The sequence below is a fragment of the Microcaecilia unicolor genome, chromosome 9 (assembly GCF_901765095.1).
Source record: "Microcaecilia unicolor chromosome 9, aMicUni1.1, whole genome shotgun sequence".
Classification (NCBI taxonomy): Eukaryota; Metazoa; Chordata; class Amphibia; order Gymnophiona; family Siphonopidae; genus Microcaecilia; species Microcaecilia unicolor.
In genome coordinates, this window is record NC_044039.1 from 157438717 (window position 1) to 157451328 (window position 12612).

The 12612-nt window shown below is 40.3% G+C and overlaps 1 protein-coding gene across 4 annotated transcripts in view; it reads left to right on the forward strand.

The window, feature by feature from the left end:
* TOGARAM1 (TOG array regulator of axonemal microtubules 1) overlaps positions 1-12612 on the forward strand; it is a 289809-nt gene that overhangs the window by 108751 nt on the left and 168446 nt on the right. For all 4 annotated transcript variants that reach the window (XM_030214411.1, XM_030214408.1, XM_030214409.1 and 1 more), the window contains exons 10-12: positions 1714-1851; positions 5200-5353; positions 10631-10736. In XM_030214411.1, coding sequence (XP_030070271.1) covers positions 1714-1851; positions 5200-5353; positions 10631-10736 — 398 coding nt within the window. The remainder of the gene's footprint in view (positions 1-1713; positions 1852-5199; positions 5354-10630; positions 10737-12612) is intronic.

Sequence of the window (12612 nt, forward strand, 5' to 3'; positions counted from 1 at the left end):
AGACTGAAGCTTGTCAGGCCTCTGTACCTGGGGCTTCCCCTTTGCAGGAGCAGAGGTTGCTTGTGTACTGTGATGTGGGGTTGTGGATGGTGAGGATGACTGGGAAGGGATTCTATGTAATGGAGAGGTAGGAGTGGAGAATTTTCCTGGTTTGGGGGTGGGAGGGCAGGGGGGTACAAATAAAGAAATACACTCTTTACCTGTTATAGTCTTCTGTTCATTCTCTTGTAAACCTTGGGCGGTTACTCTTTACCCCCAGATGCAAACCTTGGAAATAAGACCACTCCTTACTTCCCTGGGACTCCCCCACAGGTACTGCAGCCCAACCAACACCGTGGTAGGATTCCTCTGTACTCGGGTCTCAGTCCTGGAGACCTCTTCCCTCAAGGCCTCTCTGATCTACTCTGCTCCTGGGCATTTAACCACCTCCCGACTGGGACCCTGCCCCTCTGACTTAGCCTCTGATATGGCAGGCTAGTGCCATCTGCCGTAAGGTAGCTTAACTGCAACATCAGTGAGGGAGTGTTATCAAGGACACCTGCCACTATACCACTCATACCCTCACAGGTACTTTGACATTGTCTGTGGCATAATTATTAATGATAACATTTGCAATATAACTATTTCTAGGAACTTGCTTTAGGATTTATTATTTATGTTACCATGCTAAATAAACCGTTATTTTTACAGAATCTCTGAGAGTTAGTTCTTATTACCAGCTGATAAAATAAAGAGCCTAGGAGGTAGGAAGCAGGTATGTATGGGCCCCTGGACAGTCACACACTCACCTGTTGCGCCCACAGGTTCATGAGGAAGGTGAAATTAGAACTTAGGTGCAAATTTTCTTTCCTTGAGTCCCTCTAGACCAGTCCAGAATCTGTCCATGCGTCAGCTTGGAAGGTTGAGAAGAGTAAACTACTTGGAGTGCTTTAATTCCGAGTACTTCTGGCTGCACATGTCTCAATTATTGACAATCCCTTTTGGCTGCTTCTTGTCATTGGTTTCTGAAGGAGCCTGGTTGGTTGGTTGCTTAGTTAGTTTCTGCATTGTTAAGGAATACTGGCTAGGGCTAGACTGCACATGTCCCTTTATAGGAGAAAGCTTTCATCCAGTAGTTCTCAGTCTCCATTTGCTGGCAGAAAGAGGTAAACCCACACATCTAGAAAAGTCTGGAAGGACTCAAGGAAAGAAAATTAGCAGGTAAGATCTTTTTTCACTATTGTGCATAAGTTAAAGCTGATAGACACAGAACTGAAGCAGGAAAGGAAACAAGGGAAAAAATAGAAGAAAATGTGAAAAATTCTCAAAACTGTAGTGAAGCTGAAAGTTTGAGATTCACGGTTTTACTCTGCCTTTACTCTTTAAAACTGTGCTTTCAGTTTACCCTGAGCATTCTAAGTGAATGGATATGATTTAAACTTTTCATGGAAATTGGAGATTATGGTGGCATCTGATTAGATTTTTTTAAATATTTTATTTTGTAGACCACCCAGTCTTCCTTGACCTCATATGATGTTGAGATTTTACAATCAGACCTTTCCTGAGAGGTTTTGGTACATGCAGAGATTATTGGAGCCAAAATTAAATTAATTATTCAGGATTGTATGGCACTGGAATACTTGATTAATCTATTATATGTTAAAAAAAACAAACAAGTTCATGAAAAATAACATGAAAAGACCAACTTTACAATCATTGTTCTCCATTTTTCAGGATTAAATGTTGGTGGAGATGTAGTAATAAAATCAAAAACTGAATCCATACCTACAGAAAATGTTAATTCCAGCTATACCCTATTAAAAAGAAATTCCAGTATAAAGAAGACTAAACCTTCTGTCTTGCCAAATTCAGGTAAGCAGTTGTAAGGGTTTGTTTTTTTTAATTCTTTTGCATATTTTTATTTTAAGTAGGAGGTTTGATCTTAGTTCTAGCAATATTTGTAAGATCATATCCCCAGTGAGGTTGAGTGGCAGGGCATTAACCACATCCATTCCGTGCACCACTATGATACTATGCAGCTTCTTGATGTCTTGATCTTGGCTGAAAGGCCAGAAGGGACCATCCTCAGTTCATAGCTGAAAAACTCTGCACTTGGCTGTTAGCCAGAAAGAGACCCAGAGAAAGGGATGCTGTGAGTTAAAGGTGTGGCATTTCACGTGGGCATTGTCTCCACATGGTTTATATTCATTCATTCATACTATGGCAGGAATGAACATTCATAAGCCAGGGTGTGTTGGATGTGATTTAAGTATTTCAAATGTACTTCAGACGGGCCGTCACATGTGCCTTCCGGAGCAGGGGGACCTTGCGGGCACTGCAGGATTGCAATCCGTTATGTCGTAATGTGTTACCAATGGTTTTCGTGGTGACAGTGGTCCCAGCTGCCTTGAGATGATTGACAAGTTCCCCCCTTGTAGTTGTAGGCTGATTTCTAACCTTCCTCATGATCAAGGATACCCCACGAGGTGAGATTTTGCGTGGAGCCCCAGATCTTTGTCGATTGACAGTCATTTTGTACTTCTTCCATTTTCTTACTATGGCACCAACAGTTGTCTCCTTCTCGCCCAGCGTCTTACTGATGGTTTTGTAGCCCATTCCAGCCTTGTGCAGGTGTATGATCTTGTCCCTGACATCCTTAGACAGCTCCTTGCTCTTGGCCATTTTGTAGAGGTTAGAGTCTGACTGATTCACTGAGTCTGTGGACAGGTGTCTTTCATACAGGTGACCATTGCCGACAGCTGTCTGTCATGCAGGTAACGAGTTGATTTGGAGCATCTACCTGGTCTGTAGGGGCCAGATCTCTTACTGGTTGGTGGGGGATCAAATACTTATTTCCCTCTGCAGAATGCAAATAAATTCATATACTTTCCACAATGTGATTTTCCGGATTTAATTTGTGATGTGCTTATCTCTCACTGTTACCAATAACCTACCCTTCAATTATGGGCTGCTCATGTCTTTGTCAGTGGGCAAACTTACAAAATCAGCAAGGGATCAAATACTTATTTCCACCACTGTATACATTTGTGGCTGGGGGTTTATACATCCAGCAGGCAAATAAGTAGGAATCCCCATTAGGTGCCCTGATGCTTCACAGTAAGAGCCCATTCTAGAATGGCATCTGGACAACCAGATTATGTTACAGAATACTAGCATAACCCAGTATCACCACACCTTAAATTTATGCACCCATAATTATACTAGTTGTAGACCTGGCATAACTGTAGTCATGTAAATGCGGCAGTGATGTTGTGCCTATCTGATAGTGTTTGGTAAGTTATGTGCACGAAAGCCCTACCCATGTAAATGCCCCCTTGCATAAGAGCTAGTATTCCTCTTCATTTACACACACAATTGGCCTTTATCTGTAAATTTTCAGCAGCACTGCATGAATAGTGCTGCTGAAAATTCTTATTAACCTTCTCCACTACTATCCAAGATAGTACCAGAACAGGGTGAGGGTGCAGCATAAGCATTCCAGCTCTGTTGCTGTCCTAACTTAAACCACTCAACTTCACATGTAGCAGCTGAATATCCCCAACTGTCCTGTGTTGCGTAGTAGATTCAGTACTGGCGCTGAATTTACTTGCATGACTTGCACTAGGAGTGGCCTAGTGGTTAGGGTGGTGGACTTTGGTCCTGGGGAACTGAGGAACTGAGTTTGATTCCCGGCACAGGCAGCTCCTCGTGACTCTGGGCAAGTCACTTAACCCTCCATTGCCCACCGCATTGAGCCTGCCATGAGTGGGAAAGCGTGGGGTACAAATGTAATAAAAATTTTTAAAAAATAAATAAATGCTGCAGTCAGTATTTTAAAAACTCTGACCTCAGTGTTTAAATATTGGACCAAACGTTAAACAGACTGACATTAGAGGCATTCCACACCAACTAGATGTCAAAATCGCTATAAGTTTGTCTTCCCATCTCACTGAATTGCCAGGATGTTGCCCAGAGTGAGACAGGATAATGCTGCAGTGATCTTTATCACACCAGCTTGGCTGTAACAGCTTTGTTTTCCTCTATTCTAGGATCTTCCAGTCAGGAGTCTAATCTTACTGAATCAAGTACTCTCCCTCATAACACAAGGTCATGTGATGATGCTACATCTCAACCTCTACTTCTTAACCTGAACTGCTTGGATGCTGAGCATCTGCTAACACAATCAATACAGCTTTCTCAGCATATTAAGGCTCTCTTGATATCTGCCGAAAAGAATCTTATCAAAAATATTTTAAATTTAAATGAAAAGTTTTGCAATATGGTGTTAAAAGCAGGAGTTTGATTCTATACATGTTCTCTTGCACATCTCACATTACTTACCTCATCTTTTATCATCTGGTAGATGAAGGGGTAATAGAGATTTGTAGATGATATGGATGGGCATCTATGAAAATGCATCTGAGCATCATCACAGCCTGTCAGCTACTAGAAAACAAACCAAACACAAACCCTTGGTGTCTAGATTCATGAAAAGGATATTGCATACAAACCCTCCTGTTAGCAAACCAGTGATTCCCTGGCACCTGAATAAAGTCCTCGCCCAGATCATGAGCCCACCCTTTCAACAAGTAGTGTCTTCTGATTTCAGATATCTGCCCTGAAAGCATTGTTCATGATAGCCGTTATTTCTGCTCAGAGGTCATGAGCTGCAAGCACTAGTATCACATCACCCTTACATGCAATTTTACCACAATAAGATTATTCTACAACCTTGCCCAACGTTTGTACCAAAGGTGATATCTTCTTTTCACCTCAGTCAGTCCACAATACTCCTCACTTTTTCCTGAGCCATAGGCTATTTGGGGGAGGGGGGGAGAAAATATTCTCCACACAAACAGCCTAGACTAGGCTCTAGCCTTACTGTCTTGTTTTGTTACCATCCATTGGCAATGGCCAAGTGCAGACTTTTTTTGGCACCTGAGCAATTTGGCATTTTTATAGCCTTGGAACTACAGTTGGTATATGGGTATTTTTGTTATTGCAGGTTCTTTGGCATCAGTTTCATAGGAATTAATTGATTGTTTTGTAATGGGACCATGTTTTCTGGCAATAATCAAGTATGAATGCAGGCGTAGAATTAGTTATTGCTTATGTGTCTAGTAATAGAGATGTTCATTATACCTAAAGTAGTCTACAATCTGTTATGGCATTAATCACATTTAGAATTGTTGGATATTATTGCTATGTATGTCTTCCTAGGTGAAATTTCTCTAGGCACCCGAGGGCAGTACAAGGATCAGACATTATCTATTACATATAGCCCAGAAGTTATGGATCCATCAGAACTGAGACCCTTTTCCAAACCAGACATGGCTGTAGCTGAGGCGCTAAGACTTCTAGCAGATGATGACTGGTAAGCCAATGGTTGGTGTGATTTGGTAGTTGTGATCATGTTTCTTTTAAGTGACACTGTGGAGGAGTGGCCTAGTGGTTAGGGTGGTGGACTTTGGTCCTGGGGAACTGAGGAACGGAGTTCGATTCCCACTTCAGGCACAGGCAGCTCCTTGTGACTCTGGGCAAGTCACTTAACCCTCCATTGCCCAGGTGCAAATAAGTACCTGTATACAATATGTAAGCCACATTGAGCCTGCCATGAGTGGAAAGCGCAGGGTACAAATGTAACAAAAATAAAATAAATAACAGTATTCTAATCCAGTTATTTATATACCACTGAATCCAAGCAGGTGGTCAGTGGTTTGCGATATTAAAATAAGGTTTAGAACAAAATTAAAAAGTAGAAAAGAGTGGGTTCCAAGTAAACCAAAACAACCAAAAAGCACAAAAAGACCTCCAAGAACAGGACAAAGGGAGACTCGTTATTGCAAATACCCAATACGGGCTGTGTTTCGGTGACCAAGCACCTACGTCAGGGGGTCGCAGAATGGTCCTGTATTGATGAATATCACATCACCACCACAGTGAATGGTACAAATTTAATCCCACACTCTCCTTTCACTATTATGTAGTGCTGCCTTGAAAATCACATACATTAACTGTCCCACTAAAAGATGGGATAAGACCGCTCTTTCAGTTTTGGTGTTTTTTTTCTGACAACACTTTATGCAAACAGGACCAAAAGACTTGCAGTGTTTGTCTTATCCCCTGACTTTGCAATAAAGAGACTCCCTTTGTCCTGTTCCTGGAGGTCTTTTTTTGATTTTTGGTTTGTTTTAGAACAAAATAAACATATGACAAAATATAATAAAATTCAATAACAATTAACATTATGAGAGAGCTTTTTTCAAAAAAGTAAGTCTTCCATCTTTTCCTAAAGCAAAGATATAAAGACGACTCTAGTCTAATCGCCAGAGGAAGACAATTTGAAAGTAAAACGAAAAAAAAAAAAACCCCAGAAAAAAAAGGTTTCCAGTGTCTGCTATATTTTAAACCTAACAGAGAAGGAAAAGAAAGTATACGATGATTCCTAGATTGGCATACAATAACCCTAGAAAAGGAAGTAAAATTTAATTGGTAAAGCAAAAAACCAGAGGTAAAACTATAAATTGCCTTATGAATAAAATCGGTGAATCTCTTCATAAAAGCAGTTAAAATCCAAACAAATAAATAAAGGGGAGATTCTATATATCACGCCTAAAAAATTGGCGCTGAAATCAGTGCTGACTAAGCGTATTCTATAATCTGTGCCTAGATTTAGGCAACAGTTGAAAGAGAGCCTTAGAGCACAATAGTGAATTCAAAATCTGAGCAGCATAGTAAGCCTTCTTTGCTTGAACAATTTCAAATTTATATTTAGAAACCTGTGAATTCCAAGAACACTTTAAATCTGATTGCCAGATTTAAGCTATGCTGTCTCTAAATGTCTACATTCTCTCTTCAAGTCTAATAGATCATTATTATACCATAGAGCAGATTTCCTAAGACATATTAACTTTCAATGGAGCACAGTTTTCTAAGGTACAACTCAAAGTGGTATGCTAATTAGAAAACATTTTTCTAGGGTCTACTTCTTCAAAATTTTAATTGCTACTAACATTAGACCAATAAGTGGAAACATTAATTTTATCCCTAATATTAATTATTTTGGTACATTTAGACATCTGGGCCCTAGAGAGATAAATGTTAAAAAGAAAACTCAACTTATGATGATCCAGCCAAGGAACAATATGACCTTCTAGAGGTACATAAGCACCTAAGTATTGCCACACTGGGACAGACCAAAGGTCCATCAAGCCCAGTGTCCTGTTTCCAACAGTGGCCAATTCAGGTCACAAATATCTGACAAGATCCCAAAAAGGTTCAATACATTTTATGCTGATTATCCCAGAAATAAGCAGTGGATTTTCCCCAAGTCATTTTAATAATGGTCTATAGACTTTTCCTTTAGGAAGCCGTACAAACCCTTTTTAAACCCCGCTAAGCGAACCGTGTTTACCAAATTCTCTGGCAACGAATTCCAGAGTTTAATTACACGTTGAGTGCAGAAAAGTTTTCTCCGATTTGTTTTAAATTTACTACTTTGTAGCTTCAGTGCATGCTTCAGTCCTAGTATTTTTGGAAAGAGTAAACAAACAATTCACATCGACTACTACTACTATTTAGCATTTCTATAGCGCTACAAGGCATACGCAGCGCTGCACAAACATAGAAGAAAGACAGTCCCTGCTCAAAGAGCTTACAATCTAATAGACAAAAAATAAATAAAGTAAGCAAATCAAATCAATTAATGTGAACGGGAAGGAAGAGAGGAGGGTAGGTGGAGGCGAGTGGTTACAAGTGGTTATGAGTCAAAAGCAATGTTAAAGAGGTGGGCATTCAGTCTAGATTTAAAGGTGGCCAAGGATGGGGCAAGACGTAGGGGCTCAGGAAGTTTATTCCAGGCGTAGGGTGCAGCGAGACAGAAGGCGCGAAGTCTGGAGTTGGCAGTAGTGGAGAAGGGAACAGATAAGAAGGATTTATCCATGGAGCGGAGTGCACGGGAAGGGGTGTAGGGAAGGACGAGTGTGGAGAGATACTGGGGAGCAACAGAATGAGTACATTTATAGGTTAGTAGAAGAAGTTTGAACAGGATGCGAAAACGGATAGGGAGCCAGTGAAGGGTCTTGAGGAGAGGGATAGTATGAGTAAAGCGACCCTGGCGGAAGATGAGACGGGCAGCAGAGTTTTGAACCGACTGGAGAGGGGAGAGGTGACTAAGTGGGAGGCCAGCAAGAAGCAGATTGCAGTAGTCTAAACGAGAGGTGACAAGGGTGTGGATGAGGGTTTTGGTAGAGTGCTCGGAAAGAAAGGGGCAGATTTTATGGATGTTGTAAAGAAAGAAACGACAGGTCTCGGCAATCTGCTGGATATAAGCAGAGAAGGAGAGAGAAGAGTCAAAGATGACCCCAAGGTTTCAAGCTGAGGAGACAGGGAGAATGAGAGAGCCATCAACAGAAATAGAAAACGGGGGGAGCGGGGAGGTGGGTTTGGGGGGGAAAATGAGAAGCTCGGTTTTGGTCATATTTAATTTCAGGTGGCGTTGAGACATCCAGACAGCAATGTCAGACAAGCACGCTGAAACTTTGGTTTGGATGCAAGGTGAGATATCAGGGGTAGAAAGGTAGATTTGGGAGTCATCAGCATAGAGATGGTAGGAAAAGCCATGGGATGAGATTAATGAACCAAGGGAAGAAGTGTAGATAGAAAAGAGGAGGGGACCAAGAACAAAACCCTGAGGTACGCCGACAGGCAGAGGAATAGAAGTAGAAGAGGATCCACCAGAGTGAACACTAAAGGTGCGGAGGGAGAGGTAGGAAGAGAACCAGGAAAGGACAGAGCCCTGGAATCCAAGTGAGGACAGGGTATCGAGAAGTATGCTGTGATCGACAGTGTCAAAAGCAGCGGAAAGATCAAGAAGAATGAGGATGGAATATTGACCTCTGGATTTAGCCAGTAATAGGTCATTAGAGACTTTAGTAAGCACAGTTTCGGTTGAGTGGAGAGGGCGAAAACCAGATTGTAGTGGGTCAAGAATAGCATGTGAGGAGAGAAAATCAAGGCAGCGGTGGTGAACAGCACTCTCAAGTAATTTGGAGAGAAAAGGAAGGAGGGAGATGGGTCGGTAATTAGAGGGACAAGTAGGGTCGAGTGAAGGCTTCTTAAGGAGAGGTGTGACCACAGCATGTTTAAAGGCAGCAGGGACAGTTGCAGTGGAAAGTGAGAGGTTGAGAATGTGACAGATAAAAGGAATAAGAGCAGGAGAGATGGCATTAAGAAGGTGGGTGGGAATGGGATCAGAGGAACAGGTGGAACATTTTGAGGAAGAAAGGAGAAGTGTAGTTTCCTCAATAGTAACTTCATTATTTTATAGACTTCTATCATATCTCCCCTCAGCCGTCTTTTTTCCAAGCTGAAGAGCCCTAGCCGCTTCAGCCTTTCCTCATAGGGAAGTCTTCCCATCCCCTTTATCCCCTTTATCATTTTTGTCGCCCTTCTCTGTACCTTTTCTAATTCCACTATATCTTTTTTGAAATGTGGCGACCAGAATTGAACACAATATTCGAGGTGTAGTCGCACCATAGACTGATACAAAGGCATTATAACGTCCTCATTTTTATTTTCCATTCCTTTCCTAATAATACCTAATATTCTAGTTGCTTTCTTAGCCGCCGCAGCACACTAAGCAGAGGGTTTCAACATATCATCAACGACGACGCCTAGATCCCTTTCTTGGTCGGTGACTCCTAATGTGGAACCTTGCATTATGTAGCTATAATTCAGGTTCCTCTTTCCCACATGCATCACTTTGCATTTGCTCATATTAAATATCATCTGCCATTTAGACGCCCAGTCTCCCGGTCTTGTAAGGTCTTCTTGTAATTTTTCACAATCCTCTTGCGATTTTTAACAACTTTGAATAACTTTGTGTCATCAGTAAATTTAATTACCTCACTAGTTACTCCCATCTCTAGATCATGCCTGACAGCTCTACCAGCAAATGTCAGCAGAACTCAGACCAAGCACTGGAACCAGAGCAACAGCAACATTCGTAATTCTTCCAAAAATGTGCTATCAGTGGCATAGACACATGAGGAAATGCAGGTCATGGCATCTATTTGTCTTTTATACCTGCACTACAGTGTTGGACCTTGGCCAAGAGAAAGTGGTACAAAGATACTACCTGAGCGCAGTGTTCTCTGTGATGATCTAAAAGCTGATATTGAGCCATCAACAGGCATATTTCATTCAGTACATGGCTTTGCAAACTCCTGAACTTACTACTTTATACGATAATTGTATAATGCATTTTCCTTGTATAAAGTGTGTTTTACACATGTAAAATGGCTTTATGCATATCAACATGATGATGGATACTTATATATGTGCTATGCCTAGGTATTTCTAGGGGCATAGTTTTGATGTAGCAGTGGTCGAGTTGTAAAGTATACATTTATTTTCTTAAAATACGTATGTATACATATACAGTACACACATCCATTTTCGCCCTCATGTAAATTTGTGTAGAAGCTGTTGTGTGTTACTGGTGATCATTGTTAAGAGCCTATTCTAGAAAGACACATAGGCGCCAGTGTTGTTTACATTCAAACTTTTGTTTAATATTAGTGTTAAATAGAATTATAAGACATTGTATTATACTGTGTGTATAGTTTAATATTTTTTTTCTATTGTGTAGGGAGAGAAAAATCGAAGGACTGAATTTCATTAGATGTCTGTCTGCTTACCATTCTGACGTAATAACTGCAAAACTCCATGAAACAAATCTTGCAGTCATTCAAGAGGTAACTTTTTTTTACTTTCTCACTTTCTAATATGATACGATTGGTTTTCAGCTTCTGATTGTGTTTTTTCAGCCCATTTCTAGTGCAAAATATTGATTACCTCAGAATCATGATATTTTGTATTTTTCATCCAGCATCCCTTTGTGGTGATAATCACAATACATAGCAGTGCACATCACTTACCATGGCTCCCACTCTTTGTGTTAATAATGTATATTATTTATTATTTGTCATTTGATATGCTGCCCTTTTAAGTTAAAATCAATCGGAGTGGTTTACAAAATCGATCCTGCTAACAAATAGACCCTAGTGCTGGTTAAATAAGGTCATTTCAGGCAGCTTATTGGTATCCTGTTATTAAATGACTCTCCACAGACTATGGGGCCCTTATACTAAACTGTGTTAAGTGGTTAGCACGTGGTTAGCTTATGGAAAGTGGCTAGTGCAAAACCACAGTAATGGGTTTTCTGCTAATTTTTCACTCTGTATGCTAAACAGGCACCAATGGTATATCATTCAAGTGGGTGGGGTATGGGTGGAGAAAAGGCATACCCAATATTTGTGTTAGTGCACAGGAAATACTACACACTAACTGCCAAATTTGATGTTAATGCAGAGACATTTAGTGCCTCCGTGCTAACTGGGTGCTAATGGTTGCACACTAATTACAATGTTAATATGTGACTGAATGGCCAACTTGGCTGGGAACACTCCCAAACACTGGTGCACTAATTGTGTTGTTAGTTTTGAATGTTAATCTACATCAGCAGCAAATTTTAGCACCCTATAGTAAAAGGGCTCCAATGTAAAATTTCCAAAAAAGCGGTTATTTTATGCCTTTTATTTAATTAAATAGGCAATACAGGTGCTTTTATAAAAAAAAAAAAAAGGTTTCTACAATACAGATACACTTGGCACAAATTTACATCTGCTCTGATGAAGGTGTAAATGTGTGCATGTATTCTATGGGGTTAATTTAGCATGTAAAAAGCATGTTCTACATGCAGATACCTACTCTTTTACAGATGTACAGCTGATTGGGTAATATTGAGTCCTTTTTAATTGATTTAGTAAATGTGTGTTTTTAAAAGGGTATGGAGTAGATATTCAGCCACAAACCAAACAGGTAACCACAAACTTCCACAGAAAGTCAAGGAAACAACACGAGTGGAAGATGCTAATCACAAACTCCAAGATGATCAATTAAAAAGTTTATTCTTCAAATTCAACATGCAATATCGACCAGCTCACCTTTATCCACATGTTTATTCACCCCATCAAAGAAATGTAGTAGATTGGTGAGGCAAGATTTCCCTTGACTAAATTCTTGTTGGCTTTGTCTCATTAATCCATTCTTATGTATATGTTCTGTAATTTTGTTCTTTATAATAGTCTCTACCATTTTGCCCAGCACCGACGGTCTATAATTTCCTGGATTGCTTCTGGAACTCTTTTTAAAAATTGGCATTACGTTGGCTACCCTCCAATCTTACAGTACCAAGCTTGATTTTAAAGATAAAATACATATTACTAACAATAGCTCTGCAAGTTCATTTTTCAATTCTGTCAGTACTCCAGTCTAGGCGATTTGCTACTTTTCAATTTGTCAAATTGCCCCGTTACATATTCTAGGTTTATACAGATTTGTTTCAATTTCTCTGGCGCATCAGCTTTGAATACCATTTCTGTCACTGGTATCTCTCCCACGTCTTCCTCGGTGAAGACCGAAGCAAAGAATTCATTTAATCTTTCCACTATGGCCTTGTCTTCCCGGAATGCCCCTTTTACCCCTCGGTCATCTTGCAGTTCAGCTGATTCTTTTACCGGATTCTTGCTTCTAATTGTACCTAAAAAGATTTTACTATGTGTTTTTGCC